Raw genomic sequence first — 17870 nt, 5'->3', positions numbered from 1 at the left:
AAAAAGTCCAACTTACATAAAAATATATATCATCACACAAAATATATATCATCTGTCTAATGCCTATGTACATATGTGTGTGTGTGTGTGTGTGTGTGTGTGTGTGTGTGTGTGTGTGTGTGTGTGTATATATATATATATATATATATATATATATATATATATATATATATACACACACACACACACACACACACACACACACACACATACATATAAACATACAAACATACATACACTTTTTTCTTTTTTTTTGAGCTAGTATCTGCCGATGCCAATACGAATCCGATATCACTGTGCATCCTTGCTTGGTACTAGACTGTATTATATGCTTTGCTATTGATGAATTTACAGGAGCATCATTTCACCCATCAATACAATTTCTCTCCAGAAAGACTGAAACTCTGTTGGGCATGATGAGGTATAATCAGGCATATTGTTCCCACCTTTTGACTCGGAAGATTGGTTGGGGTTGACATCAGTGATGTCATCAGGAATAGAAGAAGAGCCCGCACCCACAGCTGCGCACGAAAGACAGGTTGGAGAGAGTGTGTGTATGTGTGTGTTTGTGTGTGCATGTATTCGTAGGCACATGTGTGTGTGAAAGGCAAATATAAATACAGTGATATAGAGAATTTGTGGTAGAATTAGTGTGTGGCACCAACAGTGCGTGTGTTAAAGTGGTTGTGCACACAATAGGAGGCAGACATCACGTAATGCAGGAAAGTTCATGTGAGTGAAAAAGTGCGTGTGACAATGTGTGTGTGCACGTGTGTGTGTGTTGCAGAAAAGCAGTGGGGAAAGACGGGGAAAAGTGGATTAAAATCACAGCTTAATTACAGAAAGCTCTGAGCACATGCAGAGGGAGGGGGAGAGGAGAGTGAAGGAGACAGAAAGAAAGAGCAAAAACATATGAAGTTAACATTTTGTATACACTGCAGTGATATTTATTTAAGCTTTGTTGGGCTTCACATATGCAGTTTAAAATTCAAATTGACTAAGCTCCAGTTCCAAGGTTACATCACCTATGCTTTTAACAGCACAGTTACATTGTGTCACACATTCTCAATGTGCAGGCAGGCACATACACAGCAACACTGTTGTAACATGAGCAGAATGTGATTTGGTGCTGTTATGTTGAAACAAACATGAACGTCCCCAAAAAAGACGTACAGAAGACAACATATGTTGCTCTAAAATGTGTATATGTATCTTTCAGCATTAGGAGTGCTGTCACAGATGTTCAAGATATGCACGCTATGGGCACTAATACATTCCCATACCATGACAGACCCTGGCTTTTGAACTTTATGCTGGTATCAATCTGGACAGTCTTTTTCTTATTTGCTCTAGAGAAAACATCAATTATTTCCATAAACAATTTAAAAGGTGGTCTGGTCAGACCACAATACACATTTCACATGTATATACACATCAGTCCATTTCAGATGAGCTCAAGCCCAGAGAAGTCAGCGGCGTTTCTGGATGTTGTTGACATATGACTTCTATTGTGTATAGTACAGTTGCAACTTTCATTTGTGAATGCAGCGACAAACAACATTTAATGACAACAGTTTATCAAAGTATTCCCTTGAAAGAGTCCATGTGGTGATATCCATCATAGCAACATGCCGGTTTTTAATGCATGGCTGTCTGAGGGATCGAAGGTCACAGGCATTGAGTTGTGGCTTTCAGCTTTGCCCTTTAGGCAATTCTCCAGACTCCCTAAAGCTCTTAATATTATGAACCACAGATGGTAAATTACCTAAAATCCTTGCAACTGCTCATTGAGGAACACTGTTCTCAAACTGTGGCAAGCATGAGTATGAGAGTACTCTGAAACATTACAGGGTGTTAAAAGCCCATAAAATGCTATTGGAACCAGACCTAGGGTTGTGTGTTTGTACTGGTAATGCCTTTGCAATACATTAGTTCTGTACATCTATCTTACACCCACAGTACAATCAGTGTGTAAATGCTTGGTCTGACATCAGGGTAGGCCGAACTACACTCTATGTGGAGGGTAACTGACTGTTTACACATTTGCACACCCAGAGGTGTCATATACCTGTGCATACAAGTAGTTTTAATACATGTACATACAGACATATAAATAAAACACATTATTATTATGTATCTCTCTCTTGTACAGGGTATATCTGTAAGATACAACTGCACATTGGCATATATTTGTTTACATGTTTATATCTAACTTTATTACTATTTAATTTCTTTTACTTTTTATTTTCTTTTTTACTTATTTTGGAGTCAATATTTCATGCAGATGCATCACAGCAATTTCCCACCAGGGATCAATAAAGTGTTATCTAAAGTTCTATCACGATCAAGAAAAAGTTATGGATGAATGTAAGTAAATTGATCATTGAAAGGCACTTGTTAAGTGCTCACCTTTCCTCACAACCTGCACAGTTGGTTGCACCACCTCCGGTGGTGGTGTATCTACTTGATCTTCCACCAGCTGGTTGGGGCTTTCTCTGAAGATAGGCTCAGACACCTCCGGCCCTGCTTGATCTGTGAATGGACTCCTTTCATTGGCTGTCTCGTTTGTAGGTGTGTCATCTGAATCCTGGCTCCACCCATCATCAAGGTCTCTGAAGATCAGCTGCCTGAGTGTCTCCACTGGGAGAAAACATAGGAACAGAGAAGAAAAGTGAACTTCAGAACAGAAGTTCAAAAGAATACAAATCTAGTTAAACAAACATAATACAGTAATCTCTAACCGTCTCGAAGAGCAGCCTCAGCAATTTCAGCTCGCTCTCCCAAGTAGCCATGCCCATCGGTATGAAGGAAGACTCCTGATTGGTCAGTTGGGGTCGTGGGCGTAAGAACACTTTCATCATCACTCTGTGAATCCCTCTCCATAGAGCCAGACTCTTCCATTAATGAACCATCTACAGAAGGAGAAATTAATTAAGAAAAGTTAGCAAAAGAGCAAGTTCCTTGACTTTATATTCAAGTTTGGCAACTGCTGAATTTCTCTTTGTGCCACAGCATGACACTCTGCATTTTGCTATTACTGCAAAAATTAAACCCAGAACAAGACCACAGACATTGATGGTAGGTGGCATACTGTTCGAAATGTACACTGAGAAAGGGAGTCAGTCTAAAATCTTTAAGAAAAATGCTGACTTCAGCCAACATTAATAGCTTTGTCTTCTTTTTAACTTCACACCTTTTAGCCTAAAAACAGTGAGCTATGAAGAGTTAGCACATACCAAATGTGATTAATTCAATGAATGATGTTAAAAGCTTTAGTCCACTAAATCTGTATGAGTGCAAAAAGAACTTGAGCTTGATGTGTGTAATGTTGATCACATTATATGTGGTGTAGCTGCTTTTTGTACTCTGTTACGTGGCATGTCCAGTGTACAGTGGCCTTTAAATAACCCTACAGAATTCCACTACAGACTACATTTACCTTACTGGACATTAGCTATACTACTTGACTGTAAAAGCTATAAATTTGTTATCTATACAGTGCAATGTGTAGGGAGTAGGGAGCCATCTGAGATTCAGTCAGAGTGTTATAAGAAGAAAAACACTAATCTTTGTGAAACTGTGACCTGCCAGGAAATGAGTTTGACATCCTATCACTAGGGCTTACCTAATTGATTAACATGGTTACCATGGTATGGCAGAACAGCAGACCTAGAAGAGGAGAAATAGGGTTCAATCAATAACTGTAAGCATGCTGCTGAAATTCAGTCTTCTTCGAAAAGCACAAGAGGATATCATTGTTTAAAAGAGTCCAAAACACTGGAGCACTTACGGAGCTGGCGATCCTTGTTTGGTGGCCCCCGTGCCTCCAGAGGCCAATGAGATTGTCTTTTCTAAAAGGTCTTTCCAGCTGTGAAAACAGTGGTATTCAGTGTTCAGTTCCAGGTTTCCCTAAAGCCACTGCAGCAGCTACTTGGTAAATCAGTGAAAAGGTAGTAAAAATGCACTCACGTGTTTTTCTCAGAGGAAGTCCCAGCCACCAGTTCGTATATCTGTCTCTCCGAGGTACTGATCACATACAGGGCCTTGTTATCTAGAGGACACGAAAAGTAGCAGACAACCAATCAAATAAACAAGGACTTGCTCTGAGACAATTGTACATTGATTACATTTCTCAGGTCTGTGAAAATGCATTTTTGAACATTCGTAAGCAAATTTGTTAAAAGGGAAAAAAAAAACAACAACAACAACAACAACAACAACATCATCACAACTATCCCAAAACAAATTACATTCAGTGCTACAGGGGGGGGAAAAAAAAAAAACTTCAGAACCTTTTGCACACACACCTGTAGCCACGGATCTAACAAGGGAGGAGTCCAGGCGGACCACAGGGCAGAATGGGGCTTTGAGGTCCGTGTTTCCGCCCCCAACGCCGCCTAGGGAACGTGATGGACAGCGCAGAATGAAACGGTCATCTGGAGCCTTCTGGAGGAGCACCAACAGGTCGGAGAGCAGCAGAGCCTGAATCTCTGTAATACACAAGCATGTCTTGCATAAGAAAAATCATCTGAGAGCATATATATATATATATATATATATATATATATATATATATATATATATATATATATATACACACTTTTATATATATATATATATATATATATATACACACACACTTTTAAAGCTAAGTATTTGTAATGATTTACAATGAATTAACTTCCAATATCTTTTATTAATAAAACAAATGGAAGTGATGTGGCAAGTGAACTGGAAAGCTCTCATTCACTGCTCTTGTTTGGAGCACAAGAGGCGCAGGCTGCCACTCATCTGCGATGAAATGGAGTTACAGTGACATGTGTCCAATATATATACACACATACATATATACACACACACAAACACACACACACGTAAGAAGCCAAAAGCACATGGATTTCTGAAATAGACTTCTGAAAGGATTTCATGTACCTTGACAATATTGTATTAACTGGGAGGGTATTCTGCCCAACATGGGCAATACACTGTCTACTTTGATGTCTTACCTATAGCTTTGTCTTTACTGACTTTCCATGTCAGGGGACCTTCATGGATCATTCTCTTAGTGGTCAAGTCCAGATTCTAGAGAGAGGGAGAGGGAGGAAAAGAGAGACAAGGAGAGAGAGGGAGAGAGAGAGAGAGAGAGACTTCAAATGTGTTGGTACAACCTTTGCTAAACTCACTGAAACAGTTACAGTGTAACTAAAAACAGTGGTAAGAGAAGGGCACAATGCTCTATTGACTGGCTGATATGTAGAACAACAACACAGAATGAGGTAAAGTAAACAGACAGCACGATAATATATTATCAGTAATAACACAGGCTTGTATTTTCTACTTCTTTAAAAAAAGCATCTTGAACTTACTATTTATATGTGCACACTATGTGTGCAGGTAGGCAGGCATATTTAGATACAAGCAGTCAAACACTCCAGAGATGAGGAGGAGGTAAATATGTTAATGCATCCAAATACACAAATATTTTAAAGCTTTCACAGATAACCCAGACTACCGCAGACTCAAAGAGAGACTGGTCTTTGCGTGCTTTAGAAAAAAAGGAAAAAAGGCTTTAAGCTATAGTGTGTATATATATATATATATATATATATATATATATATATATATATATATATATATATATATATATATATATATATACACATACACACACACTTACATATGATATAGTGACATAAAGGACTGTGGCAAAAGCTCATTTATAAACCCAACTGTTTTCAAAATATGAGGGGAAAAATATTTGTTTCAATGTTAATGTACTGAAATGGCTGATGTTGACCAAAAGTCATAATCAACAACCTCCGCTCCCCACATCTGAAACTGGGTTTAATCTTATCCGCACTTAGAAAATATTAGTTCAATGACGCACAAGTCTTTAACTTTCTGATTATTCAAAATAAAAAGTCTTAACTGCTTCAATATTGACTTGGCAAAACTAAATTTCAAATAGATTTTGCAGGAATCGCCCTTGAAACACCAACATGCAAATGAGTATATATTTATGTCCGTCACTGTGCTTTGACTAAAGTAAACAAAGCGTAACGCTCTGATCCATCAAGAGCTTCTGAAGATGATAATTAGCTGGAGCTGGTGTGGCATGTTGTGGTTCGAACTAGATCTCCAGGATCAGGGTCAATAACCACTCCTATAGCAGAACAATCTTAAATTATCATTACTAACTGAATAATAGACTGATATTAAATACAGGCTCTTTAAAATGTTTTGGCAACAGAGTAACTCTGAACTGAGGGTGCAAATGCATGCACACCCGAGAACTGTGTGAGAACTGGGACTGAATAATTAATATTTCATGTTGGTGCTGTAAAACAGAAGACACCATGTGGAAGACAGATGGCAGGCAAGAAATAAAGTGGTACCTTGAACTGTGCTGCAACAGGATTGGCCAGTCTCTCCAGAGGCGACAAGTCCAGCCTGCGCTGATATTGGCTGAGCCGTTGCCGATGCTCTGTCTCCCTGACAACCTCGTTGACGGTCTGCAGTATGCCACGGCAACACACTTGTGCCCTATGCAGTGGCTGCAGGTCTGGGGAGCCGGCTGTATGAGAGAACACGCTACAGTTATTCTTGATGTATGTGTATTTAACTACAGTGCCTGGCAAAATGTTGTACCAGCAGAGAAAAGCTATAGAGGATCATATGTTTTAGTGTACACATTGTGTCTATGTGATTGCCCAAAGTATCTGATGACATTTAGCAGAGCAAGCTATTTTGAGCTAAGTGTGACTCACTCATGCTTTATCACCTGTTTGAGTGATAATTAGTATCCAGCGGGTAGATTTATGGGTATGGAATTTTCCCCTCATGTACTGAGCAAAAGTCAGACCACCCTTCATTTATTTAATGTCCAAATTAGCCATTACAAGTACAAGTTTTCGTTTTTCAGTGTCAGGAAAAGCATATATTTAACAGAAAATTACACAGACACCTCAACAACTGAATATAATATCCAGTCCTACGATATTTTGTGTCCACTCTCTGCCTTTATTAATGCTGTGCTTTTAGTTTTTTAAAGTTCATTCTTAAAAATTGGTTGCATTTTCTGCTTCTCGTGATCCAATTACTCTCAAACACATTCAGTGATGTTGAGGTCTGGACTCTGGGGTGGTCAGTTCATTGTTCTGAAAACATCAGCAGCTTCTTTGTTTGATTTGCAACGTTTCTTTTTCTTAGAAATGGTTTCTTCATAGCTGCACATCCTTTTAGGCTCATAGCATTGAGTTGTCTTCTGGCAGTGGGAGGATGGGCGTAAATGCTTGTGGATTTTTTTCACATCTGAAGTAAAAGTGGAGCTTGATTTTCTCCTCTCTCTCAAAGATGAAAGCTTTAGGTACTGTTTATCTGATGAGGACAGTGTTGGTGGTCTATCAAGTCTTGCACGGCTGTTAAGAGTCCCATTCATTTTCCTTTAATCAGTTTTGAAAACTGTTTTCACTCCTTTCCTTTTAACTTTGCCTTTTTCGCATACAAGTGGATTGTCTTGTATCTAACCTTATCAGAAATATCTCCTGAAAAGTGAACAGCTTGTACTTAATAGTTGTTTTGAACTGAAATGAAGGGTGACCCCGGACATTTCCACAGCACTATAGCACATTATTTTTCTTTAGCTTTTGTGCATGTAGTAATGGCAACAGTGTATGTATGTGTGTTTTATGTGTACCTTCTGTGTATTTAATGATGTTATCCAGCAGCAGGGGGTATTTGGTGAGTCTCTGCATCTCAGACACTAGCAGGTCTTTCAACTGGAGCCGTCTGCAGTGGGGACTGGCCTCGCACTCCTAACAACAGAAAATCAAAAGAACTCATTCAAATGTCTTGCTCAAATAAATTGAGGACATTAAAAAAAAGCAAAAGGCAAAATGTTAAGCTTTTAAAGGTCTTAACAACAGATCATCAGTCAATAAATTAGCAAGAATTAAACTAATAGATGAAGTAGCTTCGTTTGGGATAGCTTATCACTTTGATTTCTTTAAATGTCAAAGTCTAGTGAGTAAACCTGCAGACAGCCTTTTACAGAAAGAAGAGTTAACACTGTTCCACTCAGCATTAGTGGCAGTTGAGAAACATTCCCAAGCTGGCTAGTGTTTAATGTGAGACCAAATATTACCTACAGGGTTTAAATCTGGACTCTGTAGTAGAATGTAGAATAGTAGAATGTAGAATAGTAGAACGTATGTCTCAGAAACTACAGTAAAAAACATTTTTTTTTCTTGCCACAGGTGTGTATACTGACTTCTCGCTGTACAGGTCATATATGAAGGTAATAAATTAAATAAACTGATCAAACACATTAATATAAGGATCCAATCAAACCTGTGTATGGATTTTAGTGTTCTAAAAAACCTCATTAAAGCAGTTAATAGCCACTGAATTACCTGTATAAGGTGAGCAAAGCGTGGGTCTTTGCGTTGTTTGTTCTTAATGAGCTCCAGTGCCTGACTCTGCTGGCTGCACATATGAGCCACCTGCTCTTGGAACTCCTCTCCTGCGGCATCCTCAAACTAACACAAGACCAAACACAGAGGAAAAAACACTATTAAAGGGAAATTTTGCCAAATGTTGAATATAATCTGCACAATTCAAAGGCTGAGATGTCATTCAGAGTGTTTTGCTATAAATAGTTAGTTGTATAGAAATTTAACGACTTAAATTACTTTACAATGGTGGTGATAGGAACCAAGAAGTTCTATAAGTAATGCTGATAATGGTAAAATAGTGGGAAAACTAAAATGCAATTTGAGGACTATTTTGCCTCGCAACAACCCGAATGTATCCCTACATCATAAATGTAAACATCCTTAAGATGTCTAGGAACCAGAAATCTAGACATGTGGTAAGCTTGGTAAGCTTCTCTACAATAGAGTATTTCACATCAAACCAATCTGAATGACTTAGTTTACAACTTAACTATTTGATTACATAGAAATTCAGAACAAAACAGTCGAACACCCCTTCAACAACAATTATTTATTCAGCCCTACAAAAAATACATATCAGGTAAAGCAATGTCTAAACCGCATGCACTGAATTGAAAGAAGGGAGTGAAAGATGCAAAGGGAGAAACATTACTCACTCTAGCTAGCATGATTTCTCCAATGCCTTGGACTATAGGAGATTCCCTCAGCTTCTTCATCGACTCACACAGGTTCGCTGCAATGCAAATACAACATTGGAAAGTATAAGTTTATAAACAATGTTTCATACAAACTTTGTTTTTCCAAATGAAAACAACATGAAGTTCAATAAGCTACAACCAGTTTTTATAATCATTACACTCAAGTTTGAAAATTCCTCAGCTTACATTTATCTCGTTTTCCAAAAATACAACAATATATTGCTTGGATTAACAGGACCACCACTGTGCAATGAGACCTTTTGATGTGACCAGTATCTGGATTGTACTGACAAGACTTTAGCCACATGCATTTACAAATGGCAATCAAATGCATCTCTGGTTAACAGGACTAAAATCCGACTGCTGTGCAGGACAGAATATGCAAATCCTCTCATTACACGGCAACCAATTACCAAGTATTTATCCATTCAGCCTCTTTGTCTGCAGTTTGTTTTGCACAACAGCATCTGTCCATATTGCTGTTAAGCATTTAGTTTAGTCCAATCCCCAACCATATGCATCTTCCTCACAGACACGGATCACATGCCCAGTAATGTACTGCATGGGGTGGAGTGTCAGTTGTGCTGGGAGGAGTTTTGGTTGTCAAATGTGTTTTGGAGAGACAGATGTGCTTACACTACTATAACATGTGGCTCAAATGCATCTCAGACCACCTCCCGTAGTGGTTTGAGTGACTGGATTTATATCTATTTTAAATGCATCTTGGGTGCATTTACACTTGAATTTTTATGTGGCTTGGCCTTATCCAGATATGATCCTGACACTTGAGATGGCTTAAATGACCAAGGGTGAACAGGGGTCATGCCATGGAGCCATCACAATTAAACTGACATTGGTTTCCGTAACACTTTTTTCTGCTGATCATACGTTCCTGTGGAACTCAAGGTGTTGCAAGATTGCTGAAGTCTAACATGAGTTATTTATATCAGTCAGTTTTGTACCAACTTCTTCCATCATTTCAAGGAAATATGAAGTAAGTATTAAGAAGGCAATGCTGTTAATTAACACTGTTGCATCAGGGCACACTGATCAATTTGTCTTAGACATATAAACATACGCAACCAAAAACTGACCATGGAGGTTGTAGACCTGAGGCAGATTGGGAAAGATGCAGCAAAGTTCCTCTGATGTTAGAACATTTCTCATCTTCTGGAAGAACACTTGATCTAGAACCCTGAGAGTCCTCAAATGAGATGCTTCCGTTGTGAATAACTCTGTGGGGAGAAGATGATTTAGGTCTTAACATCACGCCTGCCATTTTCAAAAGACTCTACATAACCTGCAGTTTCAGGTTTTCAGAAACCAGCATAGGTAAATCCCAGGAAATAATATACATTGGGTAGAGACTGTTTAATTACTCATTTTAAAAGTCACTAAATAACATGACATATCAAACACGTTATTTTTCTTTTACAGCAGTATCTGTATTTTTACCATAGATGACAGCTTGTCGCTCAATCTCTCGAGGGCTGAGTAAAGTCAATGTGTGTGGCTCGACTGTTTCCTGCCAATTTTGAAAATCAACCACGTCCTCTTCTAAAGCAGGAGCGTCTGGCAACAGCGCGAATGGTGTATCCACACTCCTAGAGACAGAGAAAGAGAGATTGAGAGAAAGCAGGGAGAGACAGACAAACATGGATCAAAACAGAGTTGCTAATTTACAAACACACCCAAGTAACCAAAAGTGCACTTGTTTCAGTATCAGACCTGCGTCTGGAGCGAGGCGTGTAAGGTGGTGTGGGATTCTCCAGTGACCTGAAAGGAAAAAAAAGTGAGAAACTGTTTCAAAACTATCTGTATCCATATGCAGCCTACCAGAGTAAAGTGAGCAGATTGGGGGAGGGGCTTGTGTTAGCCTTGCAAATGAGCCTTTTCTAAATCAATTATAAATTCCTGGGTTGTGCTTTTTGGGGCTTAGTTTGTTAGATGGTGGCATGGCAGGAGTTGAAAAAGATCCACTGGAGAACTTTGATTTATCTGAGCCAAACCAAACTGGGTAGTCTAGAACTCTGTAGAATCAAGACACTTAACATTCAAAATATTGAAATACAAACAGAATCTTTAGCTCAGAACTGAAAACTGTATCAAACCTGAAAATATGCATATGCGTTTGCCATGTGCACAGTGCCACCATTAACAGTAACATATGAACATAAAGTCTATACTCAGGCATTCCTTACTTTTGCTTTATTGAAAAATGTATCATATTGCAACAGCTCTGTACTGTAGCAAACTGATTTCTGAAATGTACACACCCCTACTAAACACAGCATGTGAGCTCAGTTTGGGCACTGTGAGGATATTGTTTAAGTTAAAGTGAGGGCTTTATTATTGTGCATGTGAGCGCCTGTGTGTGACGTGTGCGAAAGCGCGTCTCACCGGCCGGAGCTGCTAGATGCTGAGGACGAGGCGCTGTGATGTAACGGCCGTAGCCCTGGGCCCTCCCGCTCATCGCAGTCGTCCATGTCCACATCACTGCGCGAGCGAGGGGACAGTCTCTAAACCTGTTCCGCCACCACGGCGACGCCCCTCTCCCTGAGCCTTCAGAGACTCACTACGGGCCAAACGCACAGACACTGTAGGACTAAGAGACAGAGAGAGAATAAATGCCATTAATGGACTCATAAACTGCACAATCAAAAACATAAACAATTCTGCATCCCCTAAAACAGGATTTAGTTTGTTAGCTCATAAACTGTAATATTAATTTGGTCACAGACTGAATTTTATATAAACATGTATCAACGGATAAATTAAGATATCTTAAAATATTACACATGTATACACATATATACAGACATGCATACACAAGGCCAAAAGAAGCAAAACAAACACACACCTGTCCATGCTGTCGTCCCCAAGGCTGCCAGTGGAGAGTCTCTGTCCCTCGCTCTCTCCGTCTTCCCCAATAGAATCTGTATGGTTCTCAAATTGCTGAATTATGTTCTTCACGTTGCCTGGACGAACTAGAAGAAAAAGAAACAGAGAGGGAGGAGGAGAAACAAAGAGATAAAGAGAGTGGGAGAGTAAAGCAAAAGGAAGAAAAGGCAATTGAGTAAATAAGTAATTTGTGCACTACAAATGTGAATGTGACTAAATAAATAAACAGGAACAAAAACTGTCTAATGGGAATGATGGGAATGTACGGAAAGGGGTGTACCTTCTGTAGGGGATAACGGGACATGGAACGCTGGAAAAACAAACAGGGACAACGGGAAACAAAACTAATGAAATACCAGTGCCAACAAAGATGACAACCAAAATGAGAAAAATCAAGACAGTTCAAACAGATGACAATATAGAGGGGAAAGGTTAACAAAAAAATAAAAAATAAAAAACACCATGTGCTGAGTGATATAGGAGTGTGCTTGTGTTGGTTTGTGTGTGTGGGTGTGCATTTACTGGACTGGGATGAGCTCCGGGGTTTGCCGATGTACTTCAAGATTGGATTTCTCTTCTTATCCTCTCCATCTTTCTCCTTCTTCATGCCACTCAGCTGCTGCAAAGAGATAAACAACAAAATTTAGAATCTAAAAAACAAACAAAAAAAAAAAGGGACACTAAGGAAAGCAAAAATTAGGCAGAGAAAAAACAAACAACCAAAAAAATAAAACCTCAGACAGGAAGGAGAGGGAGCCCCAGACTGAAGGACAGAATCTGCTCAACGATTAGCAAAACAGTGGAAACAAACACTACACATTGCAACTAGAATTACAAAAAAATTTAAAAAACAAATACTAGTAACCAGATACAAAAACAGTTAAAAACGTATTTCTTTACTTCATCATTTAACTAGTTTTTTTCTTGTTTTCTTTGTTTTTACTGGAATATTACTATTACTTTTATGTTCGTTAGTTGCATTTTTATTGTCTTTTTTCTTTTCATTTATACTTTTATCTTGTGCTTTTTAATTGTATTTATTAATATTTCCATTTTCTGCTATGTATTTATTTATTTTTGATTGTGATATATTTTTCTTTTCCTCCTCTGCTGATTTTACTTTGTATTGTGAAGAACTTTGAGATGCATTTTTAATGTATGAAAGGTGCTATATAAATAAACATTATTATATCATTATTATCAGATACTTAATGTAATTATAATGTCAATACATAGCCTTTAGACATACTATTCAATAACAGCTACGAATTACTCAGCAACCTCTATACATTACTATGTATTTTATGTAGTTATGAGAGTGAGGAATTACAACATGAGCAGACACAGAGGATTTTAGAAATGAACACAGATTTTTCTAAATTTCTGCTTTGGTAATTGTAGAGATGTAAAATTCATTCAAAGTGCTTGGGCGTGTAAGTGTTCAATGTAGACTCTTTCCTGATTTCTTTACAGTGGTGGTGATAGGAACCAGAGGTCTACAACCCAAACACAGCCATTTAAGGTACTGCCCAAAATGACAAACACGTGAACATAAAAGTGTCTTATTATATATGAGTATGACAATGTCGATGATGGTAAAATAGTGGTTAATGGGGCAGTGGCGAGGGGGCAGCATGTTTGTAACAATTTTATGTAATAACTTCTGTGAGGTAGCTTTTAGACACTTTAGACATGCTGTATTCCACATCAAACCACTATTAAATGACTTTGTTTTACACCTTAATGATTTAATTATGCAAGATTTTGAGAAATCGGTGGAATTCCCCTTTAAGAAGTTACTCCAAACAATAGTCCCTCCTGCAAAACTAAAACAAAAGTAGAAAGATTTATCTAAATGTGCTTAACAATCTGGATGTTAACTACTACCCTCTAAAACTCCCTTTTCCAGAGATGGAGTCAAGACTAGAGGTGTAAATGAATATACTGGTAACTCTTTTAGTTTAGTAGTTTAGTTACACCCCCCCCCACCAAAAAAACAGATCAGTGTTCTATAATGATATTTTGCGCTTACTCTCATTACCTGTCCCAAACTACAATTTCTAGCATTTATATTATACGTCAGCTACAAGCGTCCAGGAGTAAAAACACTACTTCCTCTCTCATCATGTGGACTTGAAAGGTGAACATATCACTCTCACATTTAATAAAGACGACCCACTTTGACCTTGCATTACTACATGCAGGTGCTGTAAAAATGAAAGTAACACTCACAAATGTGAAAGAGGTGTGGGAGGGAATGAGGGAGAAAGTAAGTGTACCTTCTTGGTTTTGGGGAAGAAAGCAAGCCACTTCTCCTTCTCTGTGGTCAAGCCTGGGAAAACCTTTGAGTCTCGCAGCTTGATGCCCGAGTGCCGCAGGTACAGGAGAACAGTGGACGCTAATGGGGAACTGGAGAGGTGTGAGCAAACACCAGAGACAGACATTAAAAGATAAATAAAATAAAATAAATAAAAAAAGAGAGTAATAACAACAATAGCAAAAAAACAAGCCACCAAAGTATACTTCGTCCCATTTCTGCAATATACAATTTCCATTTCGCTGCAATTCCAAAGACAAAATATCTTAATTGTTTTAGGAATAAACAATGCGGTAATTTCCTAACTTTTAGAAACATTGGAGGTTTAATATTAATTTATTTGATGCCTTATACGAACCCCTGAATAAGTAAACAAATGTTATGACAAGTTCAGACATCCACACGTGCAAATAACCCCCATGATGCTCCCCAGGTTTGTTTCAGACTTGCAGGAAACACTGAACCCTACTAATTCAATTTGAATATACCAACAGCAGCCTGCTGGCCTCAGCACACAAAATCATGGAGTAGATAGATATTTATTAAGTATTCCTTCCTACCTTTTCTCCTCTTCGTGCTTTGATCTGTAAATAAAGGATACAAAAACGTACCTCTTTTACTGACACCATTCACGCAACATATGCACACAATCAGAAAATTCAACAGAAAGGCCTTACCCATACTTTACATTCGCTTTTTTCGACTACATCCTCGGTTAAACTCGTGTCATCATGTGACCCAGCACTCTGTGTGTGACTGTGCTCTAGGTAAGTGACCGTGTTTGTGTGTATGGGAGATGTCATGTGATGTGGTCTCCATGCTGAGGTGTGTCGGGACAGCGACTACAAATGACCTTTGTAACTTCATAGAGCAGACTCCACTTTAATAATGCCATTATATCATCTGACCTGTTACCATTGCAAACACTCACTCTGCTTTTGGGGCTGATGGCAGAGAAGGTTACCCCAGATTCACGACTAGAAATAATGCCATTTTGCTCAGGCAGTTGAGGCCTTTGTTCCTTTCTTGGACCTCTAAGATGATTAGATGATTTTCTCCCTTCAGTAACAGGACCCAACAATGCAACAGCTACCAATATTAGCTCAGATACAAGTGATTAATTAAACAGCAGGGGATGACACTGCCTACTGACCTGTGATCTTGGCTGCAACGTTTCACATGGGGTCCCTAAAAACACCAAGCCTTTGACTTGAGTGGCCTTTTAACAAACCTATTTGGTAGGATACGTAACTAACAAAAACATCAAGTCAGATTTTGTCAGAATCTGAACTGGAACCACTGCCGTAGCCAATGTGATGGCGTGGTGACCAGGTTGGCCCTGCTGCTGACACCACAGATGCTGTTCCGTTAAAGTCAGCTAATATAAGAACATTCACATTGATGCATGTGGAAGATGCTGTTTTCCAGAGCGATGTACTATTTACTCATATTATAGAGGCAGGCGAATGTAGCACTTGGAGTCTAGCCCAAGGACTATTATTGGTGTAGCATGGTGTGCTTGACCAGATGGGCAATTAAACCCCAGTCTGCTACACAGAGGGCAGCTATATTTACTGACTATGTACAACAGCCAGAATAAGGTCTTCAATAAAGTGTTAAAATAAGCTGTTGTTACAATGAGAGGCTATCATTGCAGTAGCTAAACAGTGCCTAATGAAATAAAGTCTGATCTAGATCAGATGACATCAGGGCGGACCAGCTTGGCAGGGGTTTTGAATAAATGTTTCTTTTTTCAAAGCAACACCTGTTTTTGGTCCTGAAGCAAACACTAGACATTGTTTACATATATGTATGTACGGTTGTCTATACACTGATCAGGCATAACATTATGACCACCTCCTTGTTTCTACGCTCATTGTCCATTTTATCAGCTCCACTTACTATATAGGTGCACTTTGTAGTTCTACAGTTACAGACTGTAGTCCATCTGTTTCTCTGCATACTTTGTTAGCCCCCTTTTACCCTGTTCTTCAGTGGTCAGGACCCCCATGGACCCTCACATAGCAGGTACTATTTGGGTGGTGGATCGTTCTCAGCACTGCAGTAACAGTGTTACTGCAGTGCTGTGTGTTGCGCTGGTCTGAGTGGATCAGACACAGCAGAGCTGCTGGAGTTTTTAAACACCTCAGTGTCACTGCTGGACTGAGAATAGTCCACCAACCAAAAACATCCAGCCAACAGCCTCCTGTGGGCAGCGTCCTCTGACCACTGATGAAGGGCTAGAGGATCACCAACACAAACTGTGCAGCTGCAGATGAGCTACCTTCTCTGTTTTTATGTCTACAAGGTGGACTGAAAAGGTAGGAGTGTCTAATAGAGTGGAAAGTGAGTGGACTCCAGCAGCACTGCTATGTCTGATCCACTTGTACCAGCACAACACACATTAGCACACAACCACCACCACCATCAGTGTTACTGCAGTGCTGAGAATGAACCAGCCTGTTTGTTGCTGATTGGTTAAGCATATCGCTATTTTTAAAACATTTGAATAATTTCACCATTATGTTCCAGTTGACAAACTGAAATGACTATTGTTGACAGCAAGTGGTAATCAACAAACTAAATCCTTATCTGTCCAAGTTTGCGTCCATGAATGCATATATCGTATAACGTGTACATATATCGATACGTCAGCGCAGTGTAAATGCAGCGTCAGAGGTGAGGATAACGTCACCAAGAACTACTATATGACCAAGAAGCGCACCAGAATATAAAACTGAATGGTAAGTTTGTGCGCCAATGGGTGTAACAGCTAGTTAGGAAGCTAAAGCAAATGTTATTACCATTTAACATCTGACAAGATTTTCTATTTTTATAACCAAAATGAACTTGTATGTAAAAAACAGCCTTAGTAAAGAAAGATACTTGATGATTCTCTCTTTGCTCAGAGAATAGCTCATGAATTGATTTAAAAAAAAACAAAACTATAGAATATTTATAATACCTTCGTATATATTTCCCACAGTAAATCATCTCTAACTCTTCAATTTCCAACTCAGATCTAAAAAAATATTTTCTTATTATGTATTAAAAGGACAAAAAGTTGAGCTTACAGGAGCTCCCACAGTGCAGTGACCTGTCTGTCCACTACTTGTTTCTCTTTCGCAGGATCACCATCTAACTGCTGAAGATCACTCGCCCCAAACAGCGAGCCCAGCCCCATCATCTGCTTATTCCTGTGTTACAATGCAAACACAACAGTAAATGGTAATTAATAGCAAAGAACCAAGTCCCAATCAGCCACTTAAAAACATTTTTAAAATTACACCACTGTTATACATACAAATCTGAGGAGCACGATTAAACATGTTTGTACTTGTACTGAAACTGACTGTAAACACTGCTGACCAGTTGATATTAATTTGTATGAGAGCTTTACCTGTAGTCCTGTATTTGGTCCTGTATGTCTGGAAGCACCTGCTGTTGAAGTTCGGACAGTGGACCTCTGATGTCCTCCTGAGCATGGAGACGACTCTCTAG

General features: G+C 38.9%; 1 protein-coding gene across 1 annotated transcript in view; it reads right to left on the bottom strand.

Moving 5' to 3' along the window:
* arhgef11 (Rho guanine nucleotide exchange factor (GEF) 11) overlaps window positions 1-17870 on the bottom strand; it is a 40532-nt gene that overhangs the window by 5381 nt on the left and 17281 nt on the right. Inside the window, 24 exon segments of the mRNA XM_036562135.1 lie at window positions 447-521; window positions 2410-2640; window positions 2742-2912; window positions 3626-3669; window positions 3791-3868; window positions 3970-4051; window positions 4308-4490; window positions 5007-5082; window positions 6396-6574; window positions 7697-7814; window positions 8412-8537; window positions 9110-9186; window positions 10246-10386; window positions 10607-10755; window positions 10880-10927; window positions 11552-11661; window positions 11663-11756; window positions 12012-12138; window positions 12333-12362; window positions 12575-12671; window positions 14332-14461; window positions 14930-14953; window positions 17444-17566; window positions 17770-17866. Coding sequence (XP_036418028.1) covers window positions 447-521; window positions 2410-2640; window positions 2742-2912; window positions 3626-3669; window positions 3791-3868; window positions 3970-4051; window positions 4308-4490; window positions 5007-5082; window positions 6396-6574; window positions 7697-7814; window positions 8412-8537; window positions 9110-9186; window positions 10246-10386; window positions 10607-10755; window positions 10880-10927; window positions 11552-11661; window positions 11663-11756; window positions 12012-12138; window positions 12333-12362; window positions 12575-12671; window positions 14332-14461; window positions 14930-14953; window positions 17444-17566; window positions 17770-17866 — 2610 coding nt within the window.

The sequence above is a fragment of the Colossoma macropomum genome, unplaced genomic scaffold (assembly GCF_904425465.1).
Source record: "Colossoma macropomum unplaced genomic scaffold, Colossoma_macropomum, whole genome shotgun sequence".
Lineage (NCBI taxonomy): Eukaryota > Metazoa > Chordata > Actinopteri > Characiformes > Serrasalmidae > Colossoma > Colossoma macropomum.
This window is presented reverse-complemented; position numbering and strand designations above follow the sequence as displayed.